Here is an 18,821-nt window from a genome sequence, read left to right as displayed (position 1 = left end):
AGGACGAGAGGAGGGACAGGAGGCGCAGATTAGGACACCCATCAGACCGGATAATTTAAATACAGGATGGGAGGTTTTATAAAAGGTATTGTTTGGGCTCTTTGGGGGTGGGGGTCAGGGAGTAACATGCGCCTTCACAGGTGCTGCTTAAGGTGCTAGTTTTAGTTTAGAAGGCCAAAATCTGGTGACAGGTTCCCTTTAATTATTCACATTTCCCTTGTTGATAAAGTTTAGATAGACCAAAAACTCAGTCAGACAAGCGTGGTTCTCCTTATAGAGATGGTTATAAAACATGACATACATTATGGATGTAACTAGTAATGTGAATGCGGGTCTCCTAACTCTCCCATGAAGTAGGACAAAAGGATAAGACAGCTCGGCGACTCAGTAGTTAGCACTGATATTTTGCAATTCTATGTTCTTGCCTTTAGGCTCTGTGCGCACTGGGAAATGGAATTTTCTTGAGAAAATTCCGCATCCTCTCAAAGATTACCGCACCCGCGGTAAAAAACCGCGGGAAACCGCACCCGAAAACCGCATGCGGTTTTCCGCGGTTTGCCGCGGCTTTACCGCGGTATTGTTCGCGGTATTGCCGCGGTTTTGCCGCGTGCGGGTTGGGATGTGCTTTATTGCATTCAATGCAATAAAGCACATTGAAGAAAAAAAAAAAAAAAAAAATACATTTAATTCTGATAGTAGATAGACAGAAGAATAGATAGAGGGATAGAGAGATAGATAGATAGACAGACAGAGGGATAGATAGATAGATAGATGACAGATCGCTGCATTTCCCACGGTCGGCAGTGAGTTCACATTACCGGCCGTGGGAAATGACCGGTAATTACCTCTGCTGTCTGCTGCATTCAGCCTGTGTCTGTGACAGTCGCGGCTGGATGTCAGCAGTGCAGGACGCCGGAGCCGGAGCTGTGGATGTCGGAGCAGTGTGGATTACGCCGGAGCTTTGTTTGGGGGGGTTAATAAAATGGTGAACGAGGCTTGTTGGTTTTATTTAAAATAAAGGATTTTTGGTGTCTGTGTTTTTTTCACTTTACTTACGGGTTGATCATGTCAGCTGTCACATAGACGCTGCCATGATCAAGCCTGGGGTTAATGGCGGTGGTCCCCCATCACCATTAACCCCTTGTATTACCTTGTCACCACTGCTACACGGTGGCAAGAAGAGCCGAGGACACGCCGGCAGTGCCGCATAATGGATGCGACAGTGCCGGGGCAGCTGCGGCTGATATTCTCGGCTGCCGGAGGGGGAGTGAGGCGGGGGACATTACCCCTGCCCCTCTCCCTCCCCAGCCTGAGGATACCGGGCCGCCGCTGTGTGCTTACCTCGGCTGGAAGGTAAATATGCAGCGGAGCCCACGTTCTTTTTCTTCTATATTTCCGTTTTCTTTCTATGTGTGTTCTATGTGTCTGTGTCTATGTGTTCTATGTCTGTGATGTCTGTGTGTGTGTGATCTGTGTGTGTTTACTCTGTGCACGGCTTCCTCTTCCTGTAATGACATCACTTCCCTGCAAAACCGCAAGCAAGTGATGTACATTACCGGAGGTAAACCGCGAAATACCGCAGGGAATAACGCAGGAAAACGCAGTGAACCGCACAGAATTTGCTGCCTGCGTTATTCCCTGCGGGATTTCATGATTAACATTGAGTCAATGGAGTGAAATCCCGCAGCGATGTGCGGAAAAGAAGTGACATGCACTTGTTTTTGCTGCGGGATTCCCGCAGCAAAACATGCAGCTGTCAAATTCCGCCCAGTGCGCACAGGATTTTTTTTCTCCATAGGATTTGCTGGTGATTCACTGCAGAGATGTTATGAACATTTTCTGCAGCGAAACATGCAGCAAATCCGCGGCAAAATCCGCGAAAAATCCGGTAAGTGCGCACATAGCCTAAAAGGGGTTTTCCCCATGAACAAAGTACATTTTAATTAATCTTAGAATAATAATAAGTTTCACAATTAAATGTAGTAAAAAAATGTCCCTGTGCTGGGTGCAGCAGCTTGGGGTACATATTGCTAATCCTTGCCTAACCGTGCCTGTATACACTAGCATAAATAAAGAGATATTTAGAAAAAGTATTTCTAAAGATCCTTTATGTTATGCTAATAAGCGCAGGGACTAGTTGCAAGGGTGTCATTTCCCCCGACTAGTCCGCCCGCTTAGTATGTTAGCATGCCCACAAGAACATGCTAACATGCTGTTCAATGCCCACTGATCAGTATCATCAGTGGTGACACGCGTACCTGTATCAGAAGTTGGAGCACTATCGTTCGTGCACACTATGAAACCAGGTGTACGCATCCCTGCTTCAGAGAGAACTAGTGCGCATGACCGGAAGTACCAGGGACTTCTGATCATGTGCGCAAAGCCTAAACTCGGCATCTGAGAGGTGGTGACAATAGACACAAGTAAATAGGTCACTGCTGATGACGCTGACCTATGGGCATTGAACAGAATGTTAGCATGCCCCTGTGGGTGTGCTAACATGCTAAGAGGACGGACTAGTTGGGGGAAATGACACCCTTGCCACTAGTCCCTGCGCTCATTAGCATATCGTAAAGGATCTTTAGAAATACTTTTTCTATAAATCTCCTTATCTATGATAGTGTAGGCTGGGACAGATAGGCAGGGATTAGTAATATGCACTAGGAACTGCTCGTGGTTCTGGGTGCACATTGCACCTGACAGGTTCCCTTTCAGCATAAACCATATGCTACTCTTTATACTAACAGATTAAAAGAATGCATACCTGATATTTGTGGTTGACTGTGGCATGTTTGCTGTTTGAAGCCTCCAGTGCAACCTCGAGATCTTTAATTTGTTTCTTAAGAGAGCTGACATCTTCCTCCAGAGCCAGTCGGACTCTCATGAGATCATTTCTCTCCTGCTGGGACACGTCCAGCTGTTGCTGTTTGAAAAAAATTCAAGTAGATTATATAGAGGCTATGTTCACACAGGGCAGATACGCTGCAGATTGTCCACCTGAATTTGTGGGTACATCATATTACAACAGCAGTAAAGCAAATTCAATTTTACCAAATCTTAGCCAAGCCCTGTAGAAAGGATCTACAGTGGAAATTGATCTGAACCGTGTCAATTCAGGCAGAGACTTTTCATGCAGATTCTACCCTAGGCAATGCATACAGTGATGTTGGTGACAAATCTATATATATAATTGCCTTATTCTGTCTGTCTGTCTGTCTGTCTTGCTCCAAAATTGTGTCCTTACCGTGACATGTCCTTACGGTGACAAACAGCGGATTGGCCGCTGGGCTCGCCATGGCCCCGCCCCCCCGCACGGATTGGCCGCTTGGCTTTACGGATTCGCCATGGCCCCGCCCCCCCGCACGGATTGGCCGCTTGCCTCGGCTCTTCCCCCCGCACGGATTGGCCACTCGCCTCGCCTCCGCCCCCCGCACGGATTGGCCGCTCGCCCAGGCTCCGCCCCCCACACGGAATGGCCTCTCGCCCCGAGGTGAGCGCATCAAGGTCCTGCAGCGGCGGAACACACACACATGCACACACATAAGAACAGACACACACACACACACATCAGATCACACTCACTCTCACACACACCTCACACACACATCATATCGCATCCACATACTCACAACATCCCGTGATATCGCTTGCTTCTCGGCGGCGATACTGTGCAGTGACCTTCCAGGACCTGCCGGAGGATCACATGGCCGGAAGCATGTGGTATCTCCGGATGTTGTGATTGTGTCAGCGCGTATGTGCGATATCGTCAGTGTGTGTGTGTGTGTGAGTGTATGCGATCGGATCTGTGAGTGTCGGCAGAGGAGCACGGCGTGCAGCACAGCTGCTAGGACCGCACACCGGTGGGCACAGGGAGAAGTGGGGTGTGTGTGTGAGTGTATGCGATCAGATGTGTGCGTGTTTACTGTCTGATGTGTGACTGTGGAGCACGATGGGGGGTGCGCAGCATGGGGGATGGAGCACGATGGGGGGTGCGCAGCATGGGGGATGGAGCACGATGGGGGGTGCGCAGCATGGGGGATGGAGCACGATGGGGAGTGCGCAGCATGGGGGATGGAGCACGATGGGGAGTGCGCAGCATGGGGGATGGAGCACGATGGGGAGTGCGCAGCATGGGGGATGGAGCACGATGGGGGGTGCACAGCATGGGGGATGGAGCACGATTGGGAGTGTGCAGCATGGGGGATGGAGCACGATGGGGGGTGCGCAGCATGGGGGATGGAGCACGATGGGGAGTGCGCAGCATGGGGGATGGAGCACGATGGGGGGTGCACAGCATGGGGGATGGAGCACGATTGGGAGTGTGCAGCATGCGGGATGGAGCACGATGGGGGGTGCGCAGCATGGGGGATGGAGCACGATGAGGAGTGCGCAGCATGGGTGATGGAGCACGTTTGGGAGTGCGCAGAATGGGGGATAGAGCACGATGGGGAGTGCGCAGCATGGGGGATGGAGCACGTTTGGGAGTGCGCAGCATGGGGGATGGAGCACGATGGGGAATGCGCAGCATGGGGGATGGAGCACAATGGGGAGTGCGCAGCATGGGGGATGGAGCACAATGGGGGGTGCGCAGCATGGGGGATGGAGCACGATGGGGGGTGCGCAGCATGGGGGATGGAGCACGTTTGGGAGTGCGCAGCTTGGGGGATGGAGCACGATGGGGAGTGCGCAGCATGGGGGATGGAGCACGTTTGGGAGTGCGCAGCATGGGGGATGGAGCACGATGGGGAATGCGCAGCATGGGGGATGGAGCACGATGGGGAGTACGCAGCATGGGGGATGGAGCACAATGGGGAGTGGGGATGGAGCACGATGGGGGGTGCGCAGCATGGGGGATGGAGCACGATGGGGGGTGCACACCTCCCCCCAAAACACACACACACACACACACACACTGCCACACACGCACTGCACAACACACCACACACACACTGGGAACCACAAACACTGCCCTACACAGACACCCACACACACAGACGCCGCACACACACAACACCCAACACACAAACACCGCGGCACACACAAATATACGCACATACCGCACAACACACACATTGCACAAAACATACCTCCCCCCAAAACACACACCCCACACCCACACAAACCGCGCAACACACCTACACAACGATACAGACACACAGCGCTCCACAAATAACGACACACAACGCAACACACAAACACCGCTCTCACCCCCCGCCACACCCAGACAACACCCAGAACATGTACAGCCCCTACACAAACACTTGGTAACTACAGACAACAACATCTATATATATATATATATATATATATATATATATATAAAACAAAAATCATACATTAACTACACAATACGTAAATTCTAGAATACCCGATGCGTAGAATCGGGCCACCTTCTAGTTATTAATATCTGCATACAACATGTGGTTTATGTCTCAGAATTTGCTGTGGTCTTGCATCGGAATCCTTGCAAAATTAGCAAGTGTGAACGCTCCCTCTAAAGAGATCCAAAACAAAGGATCCTTATATTATTTATGTAAGATGTTCAACAAGGAATCAACCAGATGATACAAAGTAATGAAAAAATAAAGAAAAAGGAAACAAATCGTCCTAGGAGATCAACCCATAAATATTGCATTTATATTTAGTCCAATTAAATAGGTTTGTCCAGAATTAGAAAAAAAAAGCCTCTTTTCTTCCAGTATCACCCCTGTCTCCGTGTTGGGAGAAAATGAATATGGCAAATGCAATTTATTACTGGTTTTAGACACTTTCATAACCTCAATGGACAAGTGGGTGTGGCTTCCCGTGAAAGGGGTGTAGCCTAGTATGCATATATTAAGTAAAGTGCAACCTAATAGCTGGTGTAAGCTTAGTCTGACAGTCTATAGATATAACCTTATTTATCAAACAGCACGAGCCACAGTAACAAATCTGATGCATTTTCGGAGTGTTCACACACTGCGTTTTTTTGACGCTGCATTTTTGGCCGCTATAAATGCACAAAAACGCACCCGCGGCAAAAAAACACGCAAAAAAACGCATGCGTTTTTACCGTGATTTGGTGCGTTTTTTGCTGCGTTTTGCTGCATTTTTGATCTCTGCGTTTTTCTGCGGTTTTTCAATGTATTGCATGGGGGGAAAACGCAGAAAAACGCAGGAAAGAATTGACATGTCCATTTTTTTTTTAAGCTCAAAAACGCAGGTTAAAAAAAAAGTTGTGTGCGGACAGCAAAATTGAAAACTCATAGACTTTGCTGGGGAAGCAAAGTCATGCAGTTTTGAGGCCAAAAACGCACACGAAAAACGCGCAAAAACGCTGCGAAAAACGCAATGTGTGCACATAGCCTAGATCTGAGCAGTAATACCAGTCCCACCCCATGGACAGCTGTGGTGCTGCCTCTGGAAGAAAACAGTCATGTTTTTCTCATTTTGGACAACCCATTTAAACCTGTTAAAAGTAGACCTTGAAGACTGGTCTCAAAGTGAGCTCCCCATGCACACTAGATAGCAGCCAGCCAAAATATAATTCAACAGACATATTTCTCTCCCGATGCTTCCATATACAGGAACGTTTCGCTCTGCTGAGTGCCCCGCTGTTCTCTCGGTGGGTGGTGGCTTATTTCCCGGAGAATAAAAGGATTGGCAGTTGGAAATGCAACATGCAGGATTCTTTTCTCACTTTACATCATCTGTCAGGCGAGAGTCAGGAGGCCCCAATTCAGTGGTGGATCCCATCAATATTGGCTGACCTTAGTATCAACTCTATAAGGGCCATTGGGTAATGAGACAAAGTTTTAAAACTCACATTATACTAATGATGTCACAACCTGCAGGTGTCGGCAGGCTCGGCTGACTGTCTTTGTATGGGGCTTCCCGATTCTGAATCTTTGGTTATCGGTGAAATAAGTCACCACAAAAAGGTCTGACAGTGGCTCTCTCATAGAGAACACAGGAACACCTAGAAGAGCCAAGAGTTCATGTGTATGAAAGAATCGGGAGAACTGTCAGCCCAAAGATCACCATATATTGTCTATGAGGGATTCCGAGAAATTAGACAAATCCAATAAATTCTATGAGACACCGAAACCTTCTTGACCATTTGATTAGTTGTTCTCGAGTCTCATCTACTAAGTGCTGAAGGTGTACATCCTCTTAATAGTTTCTGAATTATACAGATGGCAGAACAATTTAACATTTGATGGGTACAGCTAACACGTAACTGAACCTGTCACCAGGTTTTACCCATAGAAATTATTTACACCCCTTGATGGATGACACTTCTCCTATCATCCACAGGTCACTGCAAAGTCTCGAGCTCTCGAGCATGTGTAGTCTGTTTCCCTTGAGTGAGTGTAGAATTCATTAGTTCTTTCCCAACATAAGGAAAACCCCTCTTAGTATAGGATAGTAGAAATTGTCACCCGCATCAATTAACGTACCACCGGCTGGTTCATCTTATACCGCGGTCTTGATATCAGGGACTCAGTTTGGACAAGACATGAGAGGTTTTCTAACTTCATTTTACAAGGTAAGCAGCGGTAATGGTAATAGCTGAGCTTCGAAAGAGCATTATCTAACAGACATATCGGTGGTTCCTGATGATATTTGGCAGGAAGTCACAAGACATTAAAGTACCTGTAAGAAAGTCGCTTTAGGGATGACCAAGATCATGTCCATAGATGCTTCCTCGTCTTCCAGCGTGACCAGGTCTTCCATGGGACGTGGTACATTGAACACAAAAGATTCACTCATTCCTTTCACCACTCCATGGTGATCCACATAGCGAAAATGATACTGCTGCTCCCCAGGACGTGGCAAGTAACAGGCTATGGGAAAATAACTTTCTTTAATATATTACAAGCTTCCAATACACACGTTACAATTACTCTGGTTTACTTTCCACCTTAAGCTGAATACCAAGTGAATAACAGTGTGGTACATCAAACCTTCTACTAGCAGTATACACGGGATTATTTTCCTGATGTATACTGTAGACCAAAGCCTCAGATATAATGTGCACAGAGCCTAAATCTTTACCTCCAAATGAGACTTTTCTCACCTTGAAATTGAACACTGCAGTAAGACTCTGATCCATCTGCAAGTGCTTCCGAGGAGACGGCCCAGACAAAGGTTTCATAGTCCTTTATGGAAGAAGCTCCAACCTGTGATGTAGACGACATGACTTACCAAGTGGATTCCCCCTGAACACATTTAACAGAGACCCTTAGAAAAATTAATACAGGTTTCTTTATATAAACATCAGGGAAATCTGGATGATAATATAGACTCAAGGAATTGTTGCGTTCATTTTGCCAAATCATGGTGTATGGATATGCCGTAAAGGTAAAGTAGATGTGGATTCCAGCAATGAGACCTGCGCATAGCTATAGAAAAGTGCCCTGATGCACGCCGCTGTCATACACTGATCTATCCATTCAATTGTATGGGAATTACATCCAGCTCTCCCCTGACAGCTGTGCACATCCTGTTCTCAGTATAGATGCAGGTCCCATTGGTGGGATCAATGTCTACTATACAGTTATGGCAAATCCTGTTGCTATATAAATGTATTAGATGAGAATGCACATTTATTTTTAACATGAAATCTGACTAAATAACTATCATCCTGAAATCCTGTGACTACCCTGCAGTAAAGAGGTGACTATCCTACAGTAAAGAGACTATCCTGTAGTAAAAAGGTGACTATCCTGTAGTAAAGAGACTATCCTGTAGTAAAGAGACTATCCTGTAGTAAAGAGGTGACTATCCTGTAGTAAAGAGGTGACTATCCTGTAGTAAAGAGGTGACTATCCTGCAGTAAAGAGACTATCCTGTAGTAAAGAGGTGACTATCCTGTAGTAAAGAGGTGACTATCCTGTAGTAAAGAGGTGACTATCCTGTAGTAAAGAGGTGACTATCCTGTAGTAAAGAGGTGACTATCCTGTAGTAAAGAGGTGACTATCCTGTAGTAAAGAGGTGACTATCCTGCAGTAAAGAGGTGATTATCCTGTAGTAAAGAGGTGACTACCCTGCAGTAAAGAGGTGACTACCCTGCAGTAAAGAGACTATCCTCTAGTAAAGAGGTGACTATCCTGTAGTAAAGAGGTGACTATCCTGCAGTAAAGAGACTATCCTGTAGTAAAGAGGTGACTATCCTGTAGTAAAGAGGTGACTATCCTGCAGTAAAGAGACTATCCTGTAGTAAAGAGGTGACTATCCTGTAGTAAAGAGGTGACTATCCTGCAGTAAAGAGGTGACTATCCTGAAGTAAAGAGGTGACTACCCTGCAGTAAAGAGGTGACTACCCTGCAGTAAAGAGGTGACTACCCGGTAATAAACAGATGACTACCCAATTGTAAAAGGCAGTGCTATATGCATATAGTGCATAACTAAGAAAAAAAGAGAATTTTGTTTACTTACCGTAAATTCTTTTTCTTATAGTTCCATCTTGGGAGACCCAGACCTTGGGTGTATAGCTTCTGCCTCCGGAGGACACAGAAAGTACTACACCTAAAAGGTGTAGCTCCTCCCTCTGAGCCTATACACCCCCTGGTGAACCAGTCACAACTAGTTTAGTGCAAAAGCTGAAGGAGAATAGCCACCCACAAGTAGAACAGAGCAAGAGCCGGAACAACCGGAGACTCTGTTCACGACAACAGCATGTGAAAACACACGAAACAAGGAAATTGCCAACAGGCAACAGGGAGGGTGCTGGGTCTCCCAAGACGGAACAATAAGAAAAAGAATTTACGGTAAGTAAACAAAATTCTCTTTTTCTTTAACGTTCCTTTGGGAGACCCAGACCTTGGGACGTTCCAAAGCAGTCCCTGGGTGGGAAATAAACAAAAAAACTAAGAAGTAGGCAGAAACCTAACTTCACAAATGGGCGATCGCCGCCTGAAGGATGCGTCTGCCCAAGCTCGCATCTGCCGAAGCATGAGCATGCACTTGGTAGTGCTTCGAGAAGGTATGCAGGCTAGCCCAAGTGGCAGCCTGACAGACTTGCTGAGCCGTAGCCTGGTGCCGAAAAGCCCAAGACGCACCGACAGCCCTGGTCGAGTGCGCTTTGATCCCCGGCGGGGGAGGAGCCTGCGAACTTTGGTAGGCGTCCGAAATGGTCGACCTAATCCAACGGGCTAAAGTCGGCTTAGAAGCAGGGAGGCCCTTGCGCAGACCTGTGGTTAGCACAAAAAGAGAGGTACACCGCCTAAGCGCAGCGGTGCGAGACACATAGATCCGGAGAGCACGCACCAGATCTAGAGTATGTAGAGCTTTTTCAAAGCGATGAACAGGGGCCGGACAGAAGGAAGGTAAGGTAATGTCCTGGTTAAGGTGGAAGGGAGAAACCACCTTAGGAAGAAAGTCTGGAGTCGGACGGAGAACCACCTTGTCTTGATGAAAGACTAAAAAGGGTGACTCCGAGGAGAGCGCAGCCAAATCAGAAACTCTCCTGAGAGAAGTTATAGCAACCAGAAAGGCCACTTCCTGTGAGAGACGATACAAAGAAACCTCCCTAAGGGGCTTAAGGGGGGTTTCTGCAAGACCGTGAGAACCAAGTTAAGGTCCCAGGGGTCCAAGGGCCGCCGGTAAGGCGGGATGATGTGAGACGCGCCCTGCATGAAGGTGCGGACCTGAGCCAGCCGAGCGAGACGCCGCTGGAACAGAACTGACAGGGCCGAAACCTGTCCCTTGAGAGAGTTGAGGGACAGACCTAGCTGCAGACCGGACTGTAGAAAAGACAGAAGGGTCGGCAAGGAGAATGGCCAAGGAGAATGGCCGGTAGAGCGACACCAGGACAGGAACATTTTCCAAGTCCTGTGATAGATCTTAGCGGACGAAGACTTACGGGCCCGAGTCATAATGGAGATGACTTCAGGGGGAATACCAGAAGCCGTCAAAATCCAGGACTCAAGAGCCACGCCGTCAATTTGAGGGCCGCAGAATTCGGGCGGAAGAACGGACCTTGCGAGAGTAGGTCTGGACGGTCCGGGAGAGGCCACGGCATCTCTACGGACAGTTGGAGCAGGTCTGGATACCAAGCTCGCCTGGGCCAGTCCGGTGCAATGAGGATGACTCGACGACCCTCCATTCTGATCTTGCGCAGGACTCTGGGCAAGAGGGCTAGAGGGGGAAACACGTAGGACAGACGAAACTGGGACCAGTCCTGAACCAGAGCGTCCGCGGCGAAGGCCTGAGGATCGTGGGAGCGAGCCACGTAGACAGGAACTTTGTTGTTGTGACGGGATGCCATTAGGTCCACGTCCGGAGTGCCCCATTTGCGGCAGATCGACTAAAATACTGCCGGGTGCAGGGACCACTCGCCACCGTCCACGCTTTGACGGCTGAGATAATCTGCCTCCCAGTTGTCCACGCCTGCGGATATGGTGGACCTGGAGTCCTCCGCCCATTGAAGAATGCGTTGTACCTCCATCATTGCCAGGCGGCTGCGTGTCCCGCCTTGATGGTTGATGTAGGCAACCGCTGTCGCGTTGTCTGACTGGACTCGAATGTGCCTGCCCGCCAGCAGATGGTGAAATGCTAGGAGAGCTAGAAGTACGGCTCTGATTTCCAGCACATTGATTGAAAGGGCTGACTCGGACGGAGTCCAAGTGCCCTGTGCTCTGTGGTGGAAACATACCGCTCCCCAGCCGGATAGACTGGCATCCGTGATGAGAATCACCCAGGGCGGGGCCAGGAAGGAGCGCCCTTGGGACAGGGAGAGGGGCCGAAGCCACCACTGAAGAGAGCTCTTGGTCCGTGGCGACAGAGCCACTGACTTGTGTAAGGAGGAAGGCCGCTTGTCCCAACAGCGGAGAATGTCCAGCTGCAGGGGGCGCAGATGGAACTGGGCAAAGGGAACAGCCTCCATGGACGCCACCATTTGACCCAGCACCTGCATCAGACGCCTGAGGGTATAACGGCGGGGCCTCAGGAGAGAGCGCACCGCCAACTGGAGTGACAGCTGTTTGTCTAAGGGCAACTTCACAAGTGCCGGCAAAGTCTCGAACTGCATCCCAAGGTACGTGAGACTCTGGGTCGCAGTCAGAGTGGATTTGGGAAGATTGACAAGCCACCCGAATTGGGCTAGAGTGTTGAGAGTGAGCGAGACACTCCGCTGACAGTCTGCGCTGGATAGCGCTTTGACTAGAAGGTCGTCCAGGTAGGGGAGCACTGCCAACCCCTGAAGGTGCAGAACCGCAATCACGGCTGCCATGACCTTGGTGAAAACCCGAGGGGCCGTGGCTAACCCGAAGGGGAGAGCCACGAATTGGAAATGATCGTCTCCTATTGCAAAGCGTAGCCAACGCTGGTGTGAAACCGCAATGGGCACATGCAGATAGGCATCTCTGATGTCGATGGACGCCAGGAAATCCCCTTGGGTCATTGAGGCAATGACTGATCGCAGGGACTCCATGCGAAAGTGCCGCACCCGAACATGCTTGTTGAGAAGCTTGAGATCCAGGATGGGCCTGAAGGTACCGTTCTTTTTGGGAACTAGGAAGAGGTTTGAGTAGAAACCTCTGAACCGTTCCTGGGCGGGAAATGGTACAACTACTCCGTTGGCCTGCAAGGCTGCCACGGCCTGTGAAAAGGCGGCGGCCCTGGTGCAGGGGGGAGTTGAGAGAAAAAAATCTGTTTGGCGGGCTGGAAGAAAATTCTATCCTGTAGCCGTGAGAGATGATATCTCTCACCCACTGATCGGAGACTTGTTGAAACCAAGCGTCGCCAAAGTGGGAGAGCCTGCCACCGACTAAGGACGTGGCTGGATCGGACAGAGAGTCACGAGGAGGCTGCCTTAGTGGCAGGACCTCCTGCGGTCTTCTGCGTACGTGCTCTGGAGCGCCAGTTGGATTTCTCGTCCTTGGCTGAGTTAGCGGACGAGGCGGAGGGCTTAGAGGATGACCAGTTGGAGGAACGAAAGGAGCGACACCTCGACGTAATCCTACCCTGGGCAGGTTTCCTGGTCTTGGTTTGTGGCATGGAAGTACTCTTCCCGCCAGTAGCCTCTTTAATAATTTCATCCAGCTGTTCACCAAACAGCCGGGAACCAGCAAAAGGGAGCCCAGCAAGGTACTTCTTTGAAGAAGCATCTGCCTTCCACTCTCGAAGCCACAAGGTCCTGCGGATAACGAGGGAATTAGCCGAAGCCACCGCAGCGCGGTGAGAAGCCTCCAGCATGGCAGACATGGCATAAGAAGAAAAAGCTGAAGCTTGAGAAGCTAAGGCAACCATCTCGGGCATAGATTCCCTGGTGAGGGAATGCATCTCCTCCAGACTAGCAGAGATGGCTTTGAGGGCCCACACTGCTGCAAAAGTTGGAGAAAACGCGGCCCCCACCGCTTCATACACGGATTTGGCCAGAAGGTCAATCTGACGGTCAGTGGCATCCTTAAGGGAAGTGCCATAAGCCACCGACACAACGGTCCGGGCTGAGAGCCTAGACACCGGAGGGTCTACCTTTGGGGAGTGAGCCCACTCCTTGACCACCTCAGGTGGAAAGGGAAAACGGTCAACAGAACTACGCTTTGGGAAGCGTTTGTCAGGACAGGCCCTGGGTTTGGTCACAGCGGCCTGAAAACTGGAGTGGTTAAAGAACACACTCTTTACTCTCTTAGGCGAGGTAAACTGGTGCTTTTCTGCCAGAGAGGGTTGCTCCTCTGATACTGGCGGATTGAGATCCAGTACAGAATTAATGGAAGCAATCAAGTCACTAAATTCTAAGTCACCCTCGGAAGGAGCAATGGTGCACATGGAGTTAGCCTCCGAGCCCCCTGTATAGGCATCCTCCTCATCCTGCGAGTCCTCAGCCCTTGAATCAGAGCCACGGGATGAGGAGGGAGAGGGAACCCTGCGGAGCCTCTTAGACGGACGGGGTCAATGCCCTGATGATGAATCCTCTGTGAGCTCCAGTCCTAAAGGCCCCTTAGCAAGAGCATTAGAGGCACCCTGTGAAGGGGGCTGATGCATATTCATCAAAGTCCTGGACAGAAGTCCCATGGACTCAGCAAATGACTGGGAGATAGACCTAGAAAAAGACTCTACCCAGGCCGGGGGTTCAGCCACCTGTGCAGGAGCAGCCTGAGAGACCACTGGGGCCGAGACCCCAGGCCGTGGCACCTCCAAGTTAGAGCAGACCTCACAATGTGGATAGGTGCTCACCTCAGGCAGCGGAAGCTTACATGCAGCACATACAGCATAAAGCTTTGGAGCCTTGCTCCTTGTGTGAGACATGCTGCCTGAGTGGGGGGAAACAGCTTATATAAAGGGAATGAATCCCAGGGAGAATATAGCAGAGGTCCACAACCGGAGACCGGCTGTGGCTTACCAGACCGCTGGAAGCGGTGTTGTGTGCCCTCCAGATCCCGAAGCCCGGACCCCAATGCACAGCACCTCAGCAGGGATGCAGAATGCAGGACGGGCCAGAACAAAGTGAAACCTGCCCAAGAAAATGGCCGCCGGAGCGAAGAGAGGGGGCGGAACCTTGGGCGTCCCTGTAGGAAGGGCGGAATCTGGAGGGCCATAGAGGCCTGCAGGGGGGGAGTCGCACACAAGCAGTGAGGAGGGTCCCTCCCCTGTGCAGGACGGCCACCGGGAGGGGCCATGCCTGTCCCTCAGCATGAGTGACATGCGAGGGCAGGTAACAGAAACCAGGCCTCCGGCGAAGCCGGGGCCTAAATTTAAGCAGCGAGGCCGACGCGCAGGCACCATCGGCGTGGTTCTCGAGCGAAAAGCCAGAGGACCGGCCGGAAATGCTAAAAAACACAGTAAACACACTCTCCCCCCACAATAAATGACAGGGACCCCCAACATATGAACGTCTCAAGGTACTTAGCTGCTGAGACGCAGGGCCAGGTCCCTGGGGGTGAGTGCTCCGGTGCAGCAGGGTCCTCAAGGGGCTGTGGCCGGAGACCGGTCTCCTGCCAGGCATGGAGACCGTGCTGGCTCCCACTTCAATCCAGAGCCCAGGAGGGATGGTGAAGGAGCACGGCATGTAAGGCTCCAGCCTTGGAAATCAACCTTACAACACCACCGACACAGTGGGGTGAGAAGGGACATGCCGGGAGTCCAGACGTGGACCCGCATTTCTTCAATCTTCTTCCAAAAAAAGGAAAAAAAGGAAAAAATCATATGAGAACGCATGTGTGGATGTATGCCTCCTGAACACAAAGCGAAAAACTGGTTGTGACTGGTTCACCAGGGGGTGTATAGGCTCAGAGGGAGGAGCTACACCTTTTAGGTGTAGTACTTTGTGTGTCCTCCGGAGGCAGAAGCTATACACCCAAGGTCTGGGTCTCCCAAAGGAACGTTAAAGAAATCTGAGTATAGAGGACTACTCAAGGCCCTGAATTTGATGTAAAATTTGGTCGCCAGTATTGAAACTACAAAATAATTTAAAAAACACAGGTCCACTTTCTCACTTTAAAAATACCGATCCAGTCGCTGGTAGAACCCTTCATCCCAGTTGGCAGGGTATAGTGGCATTCCACTTTGGTACTGGACATGTAGGTTTGGGCCACATTCAAGAAGCTGACACATGACCCCTGAGACAGGGGAGAATCCTCCATGATGTTCACTTTCTTGAGTCTATGGAAGACAATATATAAAACTGTTATTTATCATGTTACTGTCGGGACCGGATTAACTCATTTCTACGCCCTAGGCCAAAGCACATAAATCTGTGCTACTTCCCCTGGCACTTGTGTCACTCACTACTAAGAAATCTGTCCCCTTACCCACATCTTCTGTCACACAGAAGCTATTGCGGCTGCGGAAATAGAAGTTGAAAGGCAGCGCTGCACTCACATCTCCCACTCCTACAGCGTCTATCACTCAGGATCCAGGATGCCTTCTAAGGGCGCAGCAATGCAAGAAACTGTAGTAAGTGACTGCCGCACTACCCCCTGTGCCTGAGCAAGACAGCGCGATCTGCAGAGATGGGCAATGTAATGTACCGCTCAATTTATTTAATTCATATGGATGTAAATTTAAAAAAAACAGCATTTTATAAGGCTTTTCAAAATAATACTTGCAAAATATATAAATATTTGGTTGTTATTTCGTCTGTATAAACTGTACGCCCCCCTGACTAATGCTCCCTAGGTCATAGCCTAGGTTGACCTTATGGAAAACCCAGCCCTGGTTACTGCATATATATCATTAAACTATAAATACATGTATAAAGATGGCCTAGGCTATAAAAGAAGATTGACAAAACCCTTAAACCGAGTTGCAGCACGGTGGCCAAGACCATACAGTGGCTTAACAAGTCAGGTTCCACTCAGAATAGGCCTCTCTGTGGACGACCAAAGAAGTTGAGTGCACGTGCTCAGCGTCATATCCAGAGGTCATCTCTTTAAAATAGACATATGAGTGCTGCCAGCATTACTGCAGAGGATACAGGGGAGGGGGAAGCCTGTCAGTGCTCAGATGATACGCCGCACACTACATCAAATTGGTCTGCATGGCTGTTGTCCCAAAAGGAAGCCTCTTCTAAAGATTATGCACAAGAAAGCCTGCAAACAGTTTGTTGAAGACAAGCAGACTATGGATATGGATATTGGAACCAAGCCCTATGGTCTGATGAGACTAAGATAAACTTTATTTCGTTCAGATGGTGTCAAGCGTGTGGCCGCAACCAGGTGAGGAATACAAAGACAAGTGTGTCTTGCCTACAGTCAAGCACAGTGGTGGGAGGGTCATGATTTTGGACTGCATGAGTACTGTCGGCTGTGGGGAGCTACAATTCATTGAGGGAACCATGAATGCCAACATGCACTGTGACATACTGAAGCAAATCATACTCCCCTCCCTTTGCAAACTGGGCCACTGGACAGAATTCCAACATGATAACGACCCCAAATACACCTCCAAGTCGATCACTGCCTTGCGAAAGAAAAAGAGTAAAGGTGCTGGACTGGCCAAGCAGGTCTCTAACCCTAAATCCTATTCAGCATCCTTGGCGGCTTCCTCAAACGAAGGTTGATGAGCGCAAGGTCTCTAACATCCACCAGCTCTGTGATGTTGTCATGGAGGATGGAAGAGGATCCAGTGGAACCTGTTTAGCTCTATTCCAAAGAGTGTTAAGGGATTTTTCCCAAGAACAAAGTTCATTTTAAAGTTCAGAATAATAAGTTTCACAATTGGATGTGTTTTTTTAATAAAAAAAAAAATGTTCCTGTGCCCCGTTATTTACTGTGCAATGACTGAGTCTGACCGTACTGGGACATGGTCTGATCATACCACATCTCCTGGGCAGGGGAGGAAACGGAGTATAAAGATATTATAGCGCGTGATCACAGCTCGCTCTTTTTGTGATGTAAAACATTTCCCTGCCTGTTTTTAAAAAATATTTTACCTAAAAAATAAATAAATAATTATTTGTAATCCCGTGCTGTATGGTCTGTATGCTTTTTTACATCCTCCCCCACCCAAAAGATGTGGTATGATCAGACCATGTCCCTGTACGGTCAGACACAACCATTACACAGTACTTATCAGGGGCACATATATAAGATTATCTCAGTACAGGAACATATTTTAAAACACATCCAATTATGGAATTTATATATATTTTTTCACTTATATGACGCCATTAATTCCTTAGCACTTTACAAACATCATCACTATCCCCATTGGGGCTCACAATCTAAATTCCTTATCAGGATGTCTTTGGAGTGTGGGAGAAAACCACAGAACCTGGAGGAAAGCCACACAAACACGTGGCGAACATACAAACTACTTGCAGATGTTGTCCTTGGTGGGATTTGAACCCAGGACCCCAGCGCTGCAAGGCAACAGTGCTAACCACTGAGCCACCGTGCAGCCCATATTAATTATTATTCCAATATCTATTGATGAAAATTAACTTTCTTTGTGGGAAAACACTTTTAAGGCTGTGCTTGAAAATAATAATGGCCACACAAAATATTAACATTTTGTGCACAATTTGGCCATTTTCACTTAGGGGTGTACTCACTTTTGTTGCCGGTGTTTTAGACATTAAGGCTGCTTTCACACTACGTTTTTTAAGCATGCGTCGTGAACGTTTTTTTGCTGCAAAAGCAGATCCTGTTTTTGCAGAGAAAAACGCATGTGTTATTTTGCAGGATCCTGTAACTTGAAGTTTATGGGCGGGCATTGGAGTCATGTGATCAGGAGTGAGGGGAACTGAACGTGAGACTGGGAGCCGGCATCTGACCGCTGCGGTAAGCTGTAACCAAAGGTAAATATCGGGTAACTAAGTGAAGTGCTTTGTTTGAATACCCGATATTTACCTTGGTTACGAGCGTCCGCAGCTGCTAGGAGCCGGCTCCCTGCACACGTAACCAAGGTAAACATCGGGTAACTAAGAAGCGCTTTGCTTGGTTACCAGATATTTACCTTGGTTACGAGCGTCCGCCGCTCTCAGGCGGGGGAGAGAGAGAGAGAGGGGGGGGAAGAGAGGGAGGGGGAGAGAGACTGATCACCCGAGGCTGGTTTCTTTGCATGCTCAGTAGAGTAAGCAGGATCCTGCCTATCAGCATGCCAGCGTTCACATGCGTTTGCATGCTGTTTAGTCAGGGTCCAGCGATTTGCAGTATTTGGACGCAGCTCAAAAACACTACAAGTAGCGTTTTTGAAAAAAAAGAGAATTTTGTTACTTACCGTAAATTCTTTTTCTTATAGTTCAGTCATGGGAGACCCAGACCATGGGTGTATAGCTACTGCCTCCGGAGGACACACAAAGTTACTACACTCAAAACGTGTAGCTCCTCCCTCCTAGCATATACACCCCCTGCTAGCCAGACCTAGCCAGTTTAGTGCAAAAGCTGAAGGAGGAC

At 49.0% G+C, this 18,821-nt stretch overlaps 1 protein-coding gene across 1 annotated transcript in view; it reads right to left on the bottom strand.

The window, feature by feature from the left end:
• CALCOCO1 (calcium binding and coiled-coil domain 1) overlaps positions 1-18,821 on the bottom strand; it is a 95,121-nt gene that overhangs the window by 62,133 nt on the left and 14,167 nt on the right. The window contains exons 2-5 of the mRNA XM_075337193.1: positions 15,420-15,585; positions 8,060-8,162; positions 7,636-7,826; positions 2,765-2,923 (exon numbers count right to left, since the gene is read on the bottom strand). Coding sequence (XP_075193308.1) covers positions 2,765-2,923; positions 7,636-7,826; positions 8,060-8,162; positions 15,420-15,566 — 600 coding nt within the window. The 5' untranslated portion in view covers positions 15,567-15,585. The remainder of the gene's footprint in view (positions 1-2,764; positions 2,924-7,635; positions 7,827-8,059; positions 8,163-15,419; positions 15,586-18,821) is intronic.

The sequence above is a fragment of the Anomaloglossus baeobatrachus genome, chromosome 2 (assembly GCF_048569485.1).
Source record: "Anomaloglossus baeobatrachus isolate aAnoBae1 chromosome 2, aAnoBae1.hap1, whole genome shotgun sequence".
Lineage (NCBI taxonomy): Eukaryota > Metazoa > Chordata > Amphibia > Anura > Aromobatidae > Anomaloglossus > Anomaloglossus baeobatrachus.
Note: the sequence above shows the minus strand (reverse complement) of the source record. Positions and strands in the feature narration are given on the sequence as shown.